We start from the raw sequence: 15,262 nt of genomic DNA, 5'->3' as shown, positions 1-15,262 counted from the left end.
AGCAAGGACAAGGGGTGCAGAAGGGTCTGCACCCCCCCAAAGCCACCCCAGGACTGCAGGGAGGATGCTCACAACTCACTGAGGGCACGGCTGGGTCCCTGCCAGCAGCCAGCCATGGTATTCCTGGCAAGACTGCGATTCCTCCAGGGAAAGGGCGGAAGACGTGGACGTGCTCCTGGTGACACAATGTCTGGAGACGCTGCAGGCAGCAGCCACAGGCGCACTCTTCCTCTAGTGGGCCATGGTGGCAAGGCCGCCGCTGGGCAGGCTCCTCCTGGCAGAGAGGGGTCTAGGCGGGACACCCTGGCCTAATCACTCCAGGAGCACGCCCGTGATCCCTGAGCCCCACAGCAAGCCTTCAAGTGGGGCGCTGAGTGCACCCTGTGTGCTCTGTCCAAGGGGTCTGCGGCACTGGGGTCCTCTGCATGTTGATATAAATTCTGGCCTCAGCCTGTCCATTTCTACAAGACCCTGACTGGTGACTGCACCTGTGATTGGTGATGCTCCCACGGGCTTGTCACCTGGTGGGGACCCCCAGGCTCTGTGTGGGAAGGAGGGAGCCCCAGGCTCTGTGTGGAGAGGAGGGAGCCCCAGGATCTGTGTGGGGAGCCCCAGGCTGTGTGTGGGGACCCCCAGGCTCTGTGTGGGAAGGAGGGACCCCCAGGCTCTGTGTGGGGAGGAGGGAGCCCCAGGCTCTGTGTGGGGAAGAGGGAGCCCCAGGCTGTGTGTGGGGAGCAGGGTGGCCCAGGCTCTATGGGGGGTGGGTGTGGGGAGGCTCCTGTCTTGGGGTGGCCCCTGGTGGCCTCCACAGCTGTGCTGTCCCTGGGAGACTGCTGGGCTCAATGCTATAGCCTCAAGCCCGGCGGTACCTCATAGCAGGGTTTCTGTTCCAATTCACTACATTTATTTCTTATCCTGCCTTTGCTTCCTGCTTCTGCTTGAACGGGGACGTTTATTCTCCCGTGCAGCCGTATTTCCTGTGCGTGGTACTGAGGGGTGCCGGCCGGTTTGTTTGTTTGCAGAATGCTTCTGCTCTTTGAATTGGCTCGTTTTTCCTTGACCTTGAAGTGCACGGAGATCTCCTCTGACTGCCTCTCAGACCTGAAGAAAATGGAAAGCACAGTAAGTGGCTTCATGACGCCGTTGGCGGGGGCGCGGGGGCCGCTCACATGCACCTGGATGAAAAGCAAAGGGAAGGAAAAGCGGGCACAGCTGTGGGCCCGGAGCCTCCATCGGCACGGTCGGCCCACTGCCGTCTCTTACCTGCGTTTTGCACGGCCGCGGTCAGATGACTTTTGCAATTTTGCACCTGCCCATTTCTCTTTACCTTTACTGTGGCCACTGTCCACACACCACAGTTGTTTCTAGATCCCACTTTGCGGGCGGCATAAAACTTCCTGATGCTGGTGACCCCTGCCCTCCACCGGCCCCTTCACTGGACGTGCAGAGCTCATCGGCAGGGCCCCGCTTCCCACGGCGGGGCCTCACGTGCTGCAGTTTGATACCTGTGGGTGGCGACAGTATGAAAATGCTCAGGTCTTCTGAGAGACAGGCCACGTCCACGTCCCATTTATGGCCGTATAGTGTTGCGATTGTGTTTTATCATTAGTCATTGTAAATGTCTTACTGTGCCTAACTGATGAACTGAAACTTATCCCAGGGATTTCTGTAGAGAAAAGCTGAAGCCGCACTCCACGTCGGGTTTCAGGCCTCCCCTGGGTTGGGGTCTTGGAACGTGTCCTCTCAGAGAAGGCCGGGCTGCTGCGTAATTTTTTGCTTATTACGTAAAGGGCTGCAGCGGACATGTGCCTAGAACACTTTTCTGCATTTAGGATTTTTCCGTAAGCTGAGCATATCTACACAAAATGACTAGGGAATTTTCACTTTTAATATTTTAAGAATACATGTTACAGTACTGCCCTCCAGAAAAAGCTTCACGTGAGCAAAAGTGTGTAAGACTGCGCACATCAGGTGTACTGCTTCTGGAAGGAACTGTGACGGGCTCTTTCAGAGGGCAGGGCTTGACTCACCAGAGACGGTTTCAGCATCGTGCACCACACTGAGCAAACAGTGTCGATTTACACATGGAGCGTGCAGAGGGGGACCCTCGGATCCACAGCCACGTGCTGGGGCCACCTCGTGCCAGCTTCCTGAGTGGCTGCTGTGGCTTTGCCCCAGGTTACATCGGAGTAAATGCAAACAAAGCCATCGGCAGTGCAGGAGACACGCCGTGAAGGGTGTGGGGAGCCGGCCAGTCACACTGAGGGCTGCGCTGATCTGGGGATGGTTTTGAAAAGGAAGTGAGATCCCGTGTCTGTGACAGGCAGCCCTTGGAGGGACCGCCCAGCTGGCAGAGGGCAGGGTGCGGGCGGGAAGCGTGGTCAAGGCTGGAAACAGCAGGCCACGTCGCACGGAGGATGGCAGCAGCGTGGGAGGTGCTCCTGTGTTTGACGCCCCTTACCGGGTTCTGTGGACCCAATTTCTGTCTTCTGGCTTTCCGTGGCACGGTGGCCCCAACTTAGAATGACCGTGGGGCACCTGGGTGCTGCCCTACTGCCTCCTTCCTTCAGCACCCTGAGCCTCAGGGTTTGTCCCTGCAAAATGGTAGCGTCACGGGACCCATCTCCAAGGGCCGCTGTGGAGCGGGAAGTGATGTTTGTGCATCCCAGGCCGAGGCTCCAGGCAGGCTCCTGCTGCTGTGGGGCTGCTAGGAGAGAGACTCCTGTGGCCCAGCTCGGCCCCCACCGCCGGTGCCCCTGCAGAGCATGACCCCACGCTGAGGACACTCTCCTGGCCCTTTGCCCTCGGGCCCCAGCCCTCCTGTTACCTCCTGGCTAACCGCCGGTCGAAAGCCACCTCCACTGGAGCCTCATTATCCCTGCCGGCATCCCGCTAGGCGTTCAGGATCTCATGAGATTGATTTTGTAAAAGCTCATTGATGTTAAGGATATGAATGGTTTTTGAGTTTGAAGCCTTGAGGCATTTTTAAAGACTAGCCACTTTACATATTTCACAATCGCCTGAGCAAATGGTGGAAACGGTTTCACCAGGCAGACACCCTGACCCGCGGGATCGCATGAAGCACTCTCAGAGCCGTGAGATCCGTGACCACGTGGGAAGCTCGGAGCTCTTTTTCCGACCTCTGTGAAGCCGGCACAGCTTCCTCAGCGGCATGGGGGTTGGCAGCCGGTGGACAGGCCGGGACACACCGCCCAGGATGGCGGCCTCCGGTGCTCTCCATGCTGGCTGGCGCCGAGCCCTAGACGTGCAGGACCCTGGCCTGGGCGTGGCTGGTCCTCGTGGACGTCTGCTCCTCGGGGTGGAGGCGTCTGCTGTGAAGATGCTGCTCCGTCAGCGCCTGAGCTCACAGACCAGAAGACCTGCACCCCTCGAGCCCGAGCGGGTTTAGGGCCTCAGTAGCCTTACAGAAGCTCCCAGCAGGTCCGTTCTCCGGGCTTCAGTGCAGCCCGGGGCCACCAAGCAGCCTGGCCGAGGCCTGGGTACCAGGGGTTAGGGGCCGGGACGAGGCCCCTGAAAAGGGAAAATTGGGGCCCTCCCTGTCACTGTCGGCCGGGGGGCCTGCGGACAGGCGAGGAGTCAGCATAGCTGGAAACGCCCGGCGGCCTCACTTCCACCTCTGCGCTGTCGGCCTCCGAGCCGTCCCGTGATTGTGTTGAACTTCTGCCCCGTTGTATTTTAAATGGCCCTTGAAGTTAATGAACGCACATGGGTGCTTCCCTTCCAAATCACTCACCTTTTCTAAAACCGTTTGTATCTGCAGGATCCTGGGAAGCTGATTGAAATTGAGTGTCTGGAGTGTGAATCCGAAGCCTTGAGGCTTGAGAGTAAAATGAAAGCGTACCTCCGAGCAGCTGTTGAGGTGGGTCCTCACGCGGGAGCCACACGCCTGGCACTGCTGTGCAGATTCCTGGAACTTGGTGCTAGTTGACTTTGTGCCAGGTTTGAGGGTGCCGGGGACATGGCCTGGACCCCACTCCTGGACGCACCCTGGCTCCCGTGACAGCCGGTTTGAGTCCACCCTCCAGTGCCACAATCCTTCCCCGCACACGGGGCCCACGTGCCTCCCTGGTGGGTTGGGGTCGTGCAGGTGGGGTGTGACTCCCTCCAGCCCTCCTGCCGCCCCTGCAGCGCTGCCCCCTCCCGTTTGTGTGGCGACGCAGCCTGGGAGGACGGGGTCGCGTCCCCACAAGGGCTCTGCCAGCCTCACTTGAGTCTGGGAAAGCATCCTAATGGTGAGGGGACAGAAGTCACTGCTGGCCCTGGCGTCAGCCGCCAATGACAGGCACGTGAGCCCGACCCACCTCCGTGCTGCTGTCTGAGATGACGCGCTCTGGAGCAGCCGCCGCTGCTGGGAAGGAACCAGGAATCATTTCAGACTCTTCCTCAGCAAGAATGTCCCTGTTAAAAGATGAACAAAACCTGACAGATGGCAGCACACAGCCCTGATGTCCTGCCACGGCGAGCCCTCAGGCCCTGTCAGCCGGGTCGTGCGAGGGGCACAGAGCAGCGGGGGGAGTGACGGTCAGGGCCGGAGGTGCCGTGGCAGGGGATGAGCAGGGTGGACGGGAGGCCTTCCCTGCCCCCACAGCTTACGTGCCCGTCTTCAGCCTGCACTGGCTGGCCTGGTGTCTTGGCCCGGTGGGTGCCGACGCTCCTGTGGACCCGCTCCTTGGGTCCCTACGCAGGGCCGAGCACCTTGAGGGAGGTTTAGACTTCTGCTGTGTGCCGGTGCTGCGTGTGGCAGGCACGATCCAGCGTTTGTTTAAGGAATGATTTCCACATGACACTTTGGCGGCTGCACCTTGTCTGAAGGTGCGCAGAGGCTGCCGTGGCTGCGGCACTGTGGGCTTGTTTAATGGTGTGCAGAGGCTGCCGTGGCTGTGGCACTGCGGGCTTGTCGGAAGGAGGGTGCGCAGAGGCTGCCGTGGCTGCGGTACTGTGGGCTTTTCTGAAGGTGTGCAGAGGCTGCCGTGGCTGCGGCAATGTGGGCTTGTCTAATGGTGTGCAGAGGCTGCCGTGGCTGTGGCACTGTGGGCTTGTCAGAAGGTGTGCAGAGGCTGCCGTGGCTGTGGCACCATGGGCTTGTCTGAATGTGTGCAGAGGCTGCCGTGGCTGCGGCACTGCGGGCTTGTCTGAACGTGTGCAGAGGCTGCCGTGGCTGCGGCCCTGCGGGCTTGTTGGAAGGTGCGCAGAGGCTGCCGTGTCTGCGGCACTGTGGGCTTTTCTGAAGGTGTGCAGAGGCTGCCGTGGCTGTAGCACCGTGGGCTTGTCTGAAGGTAAGCAGGGGCTGCCGTGGCTGCGGCACCGTGGGCTTGTGTGAAGGTGCGCAGAGGCTGCCGTGGCTGCGGCACCGTGGGCTTGTGTGAAGGTGCGCAGAGGCTGCCGTGGCTGCGGCACCGTGGGCTTGTGTGAAGGTGCGCAGAGGCTGCCGTGGCTGCGGCACCGTGGGCTTGTGTGAAGGTGCGCAGAGGCTGCCGTGGCTGCGGCACCGTGGGCTTGTGTGAAGGTGCGCAGAGGCTGCCGTGGCTGCGGCACTGTGGGCTGCATGGCTCCTCCCACACCTCCCCTGCTGAGGGTCTCAGAGGACTGGCCCTGGTGTGCGAGGCTTTGGGACCCAGCAGCCAAGTGGCAGGATGGGGTTGAGTTGCAGGCTCCACCCCAGCCCGGGGCAGCGTAAGGGTGAGGCCCCCGTGGCAGCCACAGGCCGTGGGGACGTGGCTGAGTGAGCACAGGACAGACAGGCGGCCCAGCAGGGCTTGCGGGAGGCGGGAGCATGAGTGAGGAGGCTGGTTCCACTCTCCTGAAATCCTGGCCTGAACCTTTGTGCCGGGAAAGGCACGTGTGGCACAGACCCCGCTGTGAGGGTGGGAAGCGTGGCGGGCAGAGGCCCCAAGAAAGAGACGAGGTTGGGAAGGGAGCAGGAAGGGAGCAGTCCCCGCTGACTCCACACAGGGACGTGGACGCAGCCGCGATGTGTGGGCACCACCGAGCCTCCTGCGTGTCATATCTTGTGAGACGCCCACGTCCTCCTAGAAAGGGCCACTCTGGCCGTTTCCACAGACAGACTGGAGCACGGCCCCACGCAGGGCGATGGATGTAGGGCCCGAGTCCTCAGCCCGCCCTGGCCCCGCAGCTCGGGGCAGCAACGTCCACCCGGTCACCATGTCCTCTTCACAGACCCAGCTGGACATCATACAGAGACTGGACGTCACACTGCAGCGAGCTGTCCGCCTGGGCGACCCCCGGGCCATCCACGTGGTGTGCGCCACGCAGTGGAACACCTGCCTGCCCCTGCTGCAGCACAACCTGCGGCACCACCTGAGGAAGCCACTGGCCAACGTCGCGGAGGTGCTGGAGAAGGTGGACAGGTGGGGGCGCCCGTGCTGTGTCGTCCACAGAGCGTGGCCTGTGGGAGGAGACGGCGGAGGTGCTGGAGAAGGTGGACAGGTGGGGGCGCCCGTGCTGTGTCGTCCACAGAGCGTGGCCTGTGGGAGGAGACGGCGGAGGTGCTGGAGAAGGTGGACAGGTGGGGGCGCCCGTGCTGTGTCGTCCACAGAGCGTGGCCTGTGGGAGGAGACGGCGGAGGTGCTGGAGAAGGTGGACAGGTGGGGGCGCCCGTGCTGCGTCGTCCACAGAGCGTGGCCTGTGGGAGGAGACGGCGGAGGTGCTGGAGAAGGTGGACAGGTGGGGGCGCCCGTGCTGCGTCGTCCACAGAGCGTGGCCTGTGGGAGGAGACGGCGGAGGTGCTGGAGAAGGTGGACAGGTGGGGGCGCCCGTGCTGTGTCGTCCACAGAGCGTGGCCTGTGGGAGGAGACGGCGGAGGTGCTGGAGAAGGTGGACAGGTGGGGGCGCCCGTGCTGTGTCGTCCACAGAGCGTGGCCTGTGGGAGGAGACGGCGGAGGTGCTGGAGAAGGTGGTCCAAGCCCCCTTGCCATGACAGTGCCACAAGCAGCAAACTGCCCCCGTACTCCATAAGGGCCACCCCCCGTTCCTGCTCACGGGCAGGCATGCCGAGTCCTCCGTGGTGCATTGGTGGGGCCAGAGGAACAAGCAGGCTCAGCCCTACCTCACGCTGTCTGTGCCCCTGAAGCCTCCATGGAAGGGGGCCTGTCTTGGCCACAGAGGCCAGGAGTGGGGGCTGGTTGTGGCTCTGTGGGACTTGGGCCGTCCTGGGTGAGATGGGAGTGCTCAGAGGGCCCACCATGTGGGAGGGGCGTGGTGTGGCCTCAGGCGTGACCGGAACACAGGGGCCAGCATGGCGGCAGGTGTCAGGCATCAGGGTGGGCCATGGTGGGCAGGAGGCAGGTGCCGAGGGTGGGCGGCCGGAGAGACACGGTCCTCGGTGAGACACTCCTGGCTGAGAGCCCTGGGATGTCCCGTGAGAGGAAGGAGAGGAGGAAGGGCGAGGTCACCGAGGGGATGTGGGTTCCTGCCAGGGAGGTGGAGGGGCTGCTGTGGGCGGGGGAGGGGCTGGCGCAGGGGGAGAGCAGGGATTGGGGGAGCCGAGGAGGGAGAGTGTGTGGAGGGAGGGGTTGCCCAGGAGAGTGGGGGTGTCCGCTGTGGGAAGAGGCCGTGGGTGCGTCCATGGCCACCTTCAGCAGCTCTGACGAATCGGGGGGCTGGGCTTTGTCGTCCCCAGGAGGAGAGGGGGGCGTGGTCATTCCCGCGGAGACGGGGTGAGCCGGGCTTTCCTGCTGGGAACTTGTGGATCGGGGTGACCTGGGCTTCCCTGCACCAAGACTCGCGCCTCTCCCTCCCGTCGGGGGAGTGCTACGGTCTGAAGTCGTACTTCTTCCTCCCTGCCCTCTTCAGTGTGTCCTCCGGCGTTCCACTCGCGCGTGGGGCCCGCTGCTGTGCGTCCTTCCCCCTCCTCACGCAGCCCTCCCTCTCCTGGACCCTCTTTCTCTGCCTCTCCCTCCCTCCTGTCTTCCTGGGTCCGTCTCCCCGGCCCGGTCCGTCTCTCTCCCAGGCGCATTTCAAGGACACGCGGGAGGCTGGCGCCTGCCGGGCTGGGAGGTGGGGTCGGGCACGCCTCACTCTTCTCTCCTCTCCTGCCTTTGGGGTTCTCCCGAGACGGACGGAGCCAAGTCCTTAGCAAGAGACACAGGTTCCAACCTGACTCTGGTGCCACATGGCACGTAGCTGGCCCTGAAAGAAATACAAGAATTTTACCCCAAAATATGCTCCTTTGACGTAGTTTGGAGAGGCCCAGCCAAGCCGCCTCTCGTGGGGAAATCCACGTCTGTGTAGAACCCGCCTCCGCCCCAGGCCCTTCCCAGTCCCGCAGTGACGTAACTGCGGTCTGACACCGTCTCAGGACTGCTGGGGCGCTCGCACCATCGTCCTGTCTGAAGCCTCTGCCTGGGGCCTTCACCCACAGAACGAGGGCCCTGACTTCCCACAACCCACCTTATCTGAACCCCAACATTTCCTTCCGCCGGCTTCCACTCAACCAGTCCCCGGGAGGAAATGTTCGAATCCAGCTGTGACGTGGCAGCAGCCCCAGCCCCTCCTGCCTTTCCTGACCCAAGCAGTGGACACGTCCCAGGCCGGGACTGATGCCTGCCGCCTCCCTGAAGCTGTGCCCGGCTGCCTTGGACACGTGTCCTCAGGACCTCCTGAGGCTGTGCCATGGCCAAGAGACGTGACTTGACAGAGACCGTTGACAGACGGGGGCTTCCCTTCCTCCCTGTGAGCGGAGCCGCCGGGACGCCCTTGCCAGGCCCCAGGAGGTTCCTCCCGCTGTGCGTTTACCTCGCGGATCCTCTTAGACGCTTTAATGACTACGTCTCATTTCCAAAGTACCCTGTTAGCTTATGTGTGTATTTGCCTGATTTATAAAAATAACTTCTGCTGGTGAAATGGCTCCGCAGTCTGGGGTATGGTACATACCCTGGGGTTTGTTGTCTGGTGCTGAGAAAGAATTCAGGACACAGACACCGGTCGGTGGGTTAGAGAGGAGAGCAGCTCCTTGAGAGGGAGGGAGAGAGAGAGAAGCAGACGTCTGAAGAGGGGGTGGGGGGAGGCGACAGAGCCCCCCGGGTTTCTAGGCCGCTGGAGGAGGCCGTGTCTGATTGACGCAGGGCTCACGGATTGTTCGATCAGGGAAGGCCGGCCGGCCCACCCTGATCTTACGCAAATGTGCTGACCTGTGAGACCCAGCCGCCATCTCGAACGTGATTGGCAGCTGCCGGCATCCGTGTGACCTCATGGCGCAACCTCACGGGTGCTGTTTGTTAGAAAGGAAATGATTTGGAGCCGCTTTTCATTAAGAGAAAAGCCTTGCCGACGGCCCCATGCCCTTGCTAGCTGCCTGAGTAATTTCTTCTTAACTCTTCTATCACTAGTATCATTGCAATAAAAAGGCACATTAAACGTTCGGATGGGCAGACACACCCCACCTCGTCCACATGAGGCCCCTCCAGCACCCTGAGAAGCTCCCAGGCCCCGCCGTGAAGCCCCCGCTGCCCGACAGGCGCTGGTCTGCTTGGGGGTCCCGCAGGAGCCTGGTGTTCCCGGAAGGGCGCCGTGCGCTCACTTGGAGACTGGGTCCCTTCGGGGCCGAGGCCTGTGCAATCCGCCCGCTGCCTGTATCGGGAGCTCATTCCGTTTATCACTGAGTGTGGTCCGCGGGGTGGGTGTTCAGCAATTCCCTCATTCACCCGTCGGCGGGTGTTGACTGGGATTGGCTGTAAGGGCGGCTGCAGGCGCGCTCTGCCAAGGAGGCAGGCGTGGCCCACGTGGCCCATCCCGGCAGCTCTGTGGGACCCCACTGCGCCACGTCCTCGCTGACACGGCTGCTGGCACCCGCTGTAGGTTTGGCTGTGCTCATCGGCCCACTGTCATTTCAAGGTAGACTTTTTAAATGGTCCTCATGGCTCGTGATGAGCTTCTTTTATGAGGTTGTCGGCCGCTCTCCTGTGTTTTGTGAAGTGTCTTTTCAACACGTTTAACCGTTTAAGAGCTGCGTAGTTGTCTTTCTGTTCCTGAGCTACCGGAGTTCTTCGTGTGTGCCTGACAGAGATCTCTGTCCGATGTGTGTGCGATGAATCTCCCCCCAGCTAGTTCGCTTTCTCTTTTTCTGAACAATGTCTTTCAAAGGCCGAGAGGTCTCCTGGCAGCTGGGGCCACGTTTGCAAATTCCTCAGTAACAGGGTTATTGAATTTTGTGTCCTGCCGGGAATTACTCACCTTTCATAAAAGCTACAGATTTCTGTTTTCCTGTGCATAGCAATTCTTACACTGGCTTCAGGACCCTTTACACTCTTAAAAGTTATTGGCAGCCAGGCGCAGTGGCTCACGCCTGCAATCCCAACTCTGGGAGGCTGAGGCAGGCGAGCCCGGGAGTTGGAGAGCACCCTGGACAGCAAAGTGAGATCCCGCCACTGTCATTTAAAGTAAGAAAAATACGGAGGACCCTGAGCAGGTTTGACTTGGTAGATTAGGTTTATTGACATTTATTGTATTAGACATTAAAGTAGAGAAAATATTAGCAAGAACGCACAAGCACACGTTTCTGTAGCATCGTGGCCGTGACGTGGTGTGCTGTGAAGCCTCTGGAACATTCTTTTACGTGCATTTGTGAGAAAATGGGATGGGACGTAGAAAACAATGTCTCAGGACTGTTAGGAAATAGTTCGACCTTGTGGACCCACTGGAAGGGTCTCGGAGACCCCCAGAGTCCCGGACACGCTTGGAGAGCCGCTCTTCTGGTTTCCAGTGTTTGTTTTTGCGTTCACGTCAGCAGTCCCCTGAGAGCCGAGTTTGGTGTACGGTGCCGGGGGCAGCGGGTGGGCGAGCCCCACTGTTTTCCGTGCAGATCTTCCCCTTGTTTCAGAGCCATTTGTCGAAGGTACGCCCTCTCCCGCGGAATCGCGTCGGCGGCTGTGTTGAGCGTCAGCTGAGCCGGAGTCTCCGACTCGCTCTGCGCGTTGCTCTGTCTGGCTGAGCCTGCGCCGCGCTGCCCGGTCCCTGTAGATCTCTCGTGTTTTTGACGTGAGCAGGGCAAGCCTTCCAGCATTCTCCTTGAAGGCTGTCTTGGTGATCCTAGGCCTGCGTGTTTCCATGAAAGTTTACGAAGCGGCTTGCCAATTGCTAGTGGGGCGGGGGGCGGGGTGCCCGTGTGGTGGGAATCACACTGAATCTGCAAACGAGCTTGGGAGAAACGGGAGCCCTCCCGCCCGGCGCGGGTCCCTGAGTTCCCACCAGCATCTGTGGCTGCAGCAGAGGCCAGGCCTGTGTCCGTCAGACTCCCTCCCAGGTGTGGTTCTTGATGCCATCGCTGCACCTAAGTTTCTCATTGTTTGTTATATGTAGAAATACAGTTGCTGTTTATATATTGACCGTATATTCTGTGAGGCCAAATCCGCTTACGAAAGATGCCATTGGGGCTTTCAGGGCACACATGCACGCCACCTGCCTGATGTCTCTTTTTCTGGCCTCTGGCATTGCCCGGGACCAGCCAGAGGGGCTTAGAAGCTGCTGCAGCTGAGCATTGCCTGCCTGCCCCGCTCCTCAGCCCAGTGCGGGGACCCAGCCCGGCCTCCTCCCGCTCCTCAGCCCAGTGGGGGGACCCAGCCCGGCCTCCTCCTGCTCCTCAGCCCAGTGGGGGGACCCAGCCCGGCCTCATCATCAAGGGCATGTGCTACGCCCCTGTCACTGGCTCCCATTATAGCAGGAGGACATCCCTGCTTTGCTGGCATTTTGACTTTTTTTTTTGACTCATGAACGGGGACTAAATGTTGTCAAGTGTTTCTGTGTGTCTGTTACGACAGTCACGTGCCTTCTTGTGTGTCTGTTACAATGGTCACGTGTCTTCCTGTATGTCTGTTAGCGACAGTCACATGTCCGCCTGTGTGTGTTACCATGGTCACGTTTTCCTGTGTGACTGTTAGGATGGTCACGTCTTCCTATGTATCTGTTACGACGGTCACGTGCCCTCCTGTGTGTTACCGCGGTCACGTGCCCTCCTGTGTGTTACCGCGGTCACGTGCCCTCCTGTGTGTGTTACCGCGGTCACGTGCCCTCCTGTGTGTGTTACCGCGGTCACGTGCCCTCCTGTGTGTGTTACCGCGGTCACGTGCCCTCCTGTGTGTTACCCGCGGTCACGTGCCCTCCTGTGTGTGTTACCGCGGTCACGTGCCCTCCTGTGTGTGTTACCGCGGTCACGTGCCCTCCTGTGTGTGTTACCGCGGTCACGTGCCCTCCTGTGTGTGTTACCGCGGTCACGTGCCCTCCTGTGTGTTACCGCGGTCACGTGCCCTCCTGTGTGTTACCGCGGTCACGTGCCCTCCTGTGTGTGTTACCGCGGTCACGTGCCCTCCTGTGTGTGTTACCGCGGTCACGTGCCCTCCTGTGTGTTACCGCGGTCACGTGCCCTCCTGTGTGTGTTACCGCGGTCACGTGCCCTCCTGTGTGTTACCGCGGTCACGTGCCCTCCTGTGTGTGTTACCGCGGTCACGTGCCCTCCTGTGTGTTACCGCGGTCACGTGCCCTCCTGTGTGTTACCACGGTCACGTGCCCTCCTGTGTGTGTTACCGCGGTCACGTGCCCTCCTGTGTGTGTTACCGCGGTCACGTGCCCTCCTGTGTGTTACTGCGGTCACGTGCCCTCCTGTGTGTGTTACCGCGGTCACGTGCCCTCCTGTGTGTGTTACCGCGGTCACGTGCCCTCCTGTGTGTGTTACCGCGGTCACGTGCCCTCCTGTGTGTGTTACCGTGGTCACGTGCCCTCCTGTGTGTGTTACCGCGGTCACGTGCCCTCCTGTGTGTGTTACCGCGGTCACGTGCCCTCCTGCTGACTGAGTCCACCGGCCCGTCCCGACTCCGTCCACCGCCTCCCTGCACCGCCGGTGCTCCTGCCCGCCTTCTCCGGGGCTCCTTGCCCTTGCCTAGAATTCTATTTCATTTCCACTGCTAGCTTCTTGGTTTCTCGCCTGTACCTTTTGAAGGAATGGGGATTTCTCTGGGACTGAGAGCAGGCACCCTTAACTCAGCACCGTCTGTGTCAAGCCAGCATCGCGCCAGCTTAGTTCCCGGGGGCACATGCCATAAAACACGGTGACCACGCCCCTCACACCCCTGCTGGGCCGTCCTTCGACCTCCCACGGCACAGTGTGAACCTCAGACCCCAGCACGGCTGTCGAGAACTGCTTCTCACGCCTGGGGCCGTCACGCCCGGCATGACAGTTGTACCGCACACACGCAGCCCGCGCGAGGCCAGGGGTTCCGGGCACCCCCACACAGCCTGCCTGAGGCCAGGGCGTCCAGGCTCCCCAGACGGGCTGCTCTGGCTGCTCTGCATGGCCCCTCCTCTCCAGAGCCAAGCCTCCTTCAAAGCCCTGCACCCCAACCCCTGCTGCCGTGGCCTGTGGGAATCACACCCCGCACTTGAGGAAGTTGTCCCCTGGTAGACGGCCAGGCAGTCTGGGGCTAGCGCCTGGGTCTCCTTCTCCCAGGGGCTGCTGTCACAAGCAGGGGGCGTGAGTGGGGAGGCCCCCGGGGTCTGCACGGTCTTCTTGTCCCCATTTGTGAGTCCCCAGGGCCAGGCAGGGATGTCACTGGATGGACGGCAGAAAGCCGGGGCACTGGGCACCAAGCCCGCCCTCTCCAGGCCTCGTCCTGGGGGTGTGACCCCAGCCCCTCCGGGCCCTGATGCCACGCCACCCCCACAGCCTCATGACGCTTCTCCGCTGCCAAGTCCACATGGAGATGGCACAGATCGAGGAGGACGAGGACCGGCTGGAGCCTGCCATGGAGCACCTGTGGAAAGCCACGCGCCTGGACAGCCTGGGCCTCTACCAGGACCGGCTCCGGATGGCCGCCACCCGGCTGCGCCTGTGCACCACGCTGTACCAGGCCCCGAGCACGCTGAGGACAAGGCCATCATGGCCATTGAGCAGGTGCTGCCTGGGGGGCGGGGGAGGCCGGGTGCTGCAGCCCCAGCGTGGGGCCCAGGCTGGGCGCTGAGGGGAAGGGCACAGCAGAGCAGAAGCTGCCCAGGGCCGCCTGAAGCACGGAGGCCTGGGACCGAGCTGCCCCTGCGTCTGTGGGCACGAGGCCCTCACAGGAGGCTCCAGAAGCGGGAGAAGGCGCTGCGGAAGGCCCAGCGGCCCACTGCTCATCAGTCTGTGCTTTTCACAGGCAAAAAAAGCTACCCCGAAGGACAGCGTCAGGAAGAAGCGGGCCCTCCTGGTGAATGCAGGCCTGGCCTTAGCCCCCGACACCTTTCAGATCGTGCTGGACAGTGAGAATGAGGCCAAAGGTGAGTGCCACCCTGGGCTCCCCCGGCCTGGAACTGTCCACCTTGGAGTGGCTTCGAGGCTGCCCCAGGGCCTCCCCGGTCCCCATGCTGCCCTGCCACGGCCTCTGGATGTGCGGGGACCGTGCCGTATCCCATGAAGGTCGGGCCGTCCACAGGCAGCGTCCTCCAACCTCGGCCCGCCGGGTCTGGCAAGGCCCACGGAGGGTCTCCGCGGCCGTGGCTGGTGCCTGGCTGCTGGGACGGAGTCCACAGGCTCCACCTCTAAGACAGCAGGAGCTTCCTCCTACCAGCCCCAGGCTGGACGTCAAAGCCTGGGCGGGGCTGCTCCTCCTGAGGACTTTCTCCATGGCCCTGGGTGCTGTCTTCTCCCAGCATCCTCACAGGGCCGCCCTGCATTCTCCTCTCAATCCTCAGTGTCCACTGGGAAGAACAGGGGCCGGTTCGCCTACCTTTGCTCGAAGGCACGGCACCACATTGTCAGCGTGGACAAAGCTGCCGGGCACCTACGGCGTCTGGGCTATGAAAACGACAAGGAGAGGTGAGTGGGGAGGAGGTGAGAGCGGGAGAGGTGAGTGGGGGGAGGTGAGAGCAGGAGAGGTGAGTGGGGGGGATGTGAGAGCGGGAGAGGTGAGTGGGGGGGAGGTGAGAGCAGGAGAGGTGAGTGGGGGGGATGTGAGAGTGGGAGAGGTGAGAGCAGGAGAGGTGAGTGGGGGGGAGGTGAGAGCGGGAGAGGTGAGTGGGGGGGAGGTGAGAGCGGGAGAGGTGACGGGGGAGGAGGTCAGAGCAGGAGAGGTGAGTGGGGAGGTCAGAGCCATGCACAGCCGAGCCCAGGGATCACTCAGCCAGAGAGCCAGTGTCTGGTGGCCGAGCTGACCCCACATGTGGGCATCTGAGGACACACCAGGCCACTCCTCCAGGATGGTGGGAGGAAGCCCCTGCCTAGGGGTCCGACAGATGGGACCTCCCAGCCTGTGATGAT

At 61.7% G+C, this 15,262-nt stretch overlaps 1 protein-coding gene across 1 annotated transcript in view; it reads left to right on the top strand.

The window, feature by feature from the left end:
- CFAP46 (cilia and flagella associated protein 46) overlaps positions 1-15,262 on the top strand; it is a 110,972-nt gene that overhangs the window by 10,123 nt on the left and 85,587 nt on the right. The window contains 7 exon segments of the mRNA XM_039465244.2: positions 1,023-1,122; positions 3,782-3,880; positions 6,199-6,389; positions 13,694-13,875; positions 13,878-13,921; positions 14,163-14,283; positions 14,698-14,821. Coding sequence (XP_039321178.2) covers positions 1,023-1,122; positions 3,782-3,880; positions 6,199-6,389; positions 13,694-13,875; positions 13,878-13,921; positions 14,163-14,283; positions 14,698-14,821 — 861 coding nt within the window.

The sequence above is a fragment of the Saimiri boliviensis genome, chromosome 12 (genome assembly GCF_048565385.1).
Source record: "Saimiri boliviensis isolate mSaiBol1 chromosome 12, mSaiBol1.pri, whole genome shotgun sequence".
NCBI lineage: Eukaryota > Metazoa > Chordata > Mammalia > Primates > Cebidae > Saimiri > Saimiri boliviensis.
This window is presented reverse-complemented; position numbering and strand designations above follow the sequence as displayed.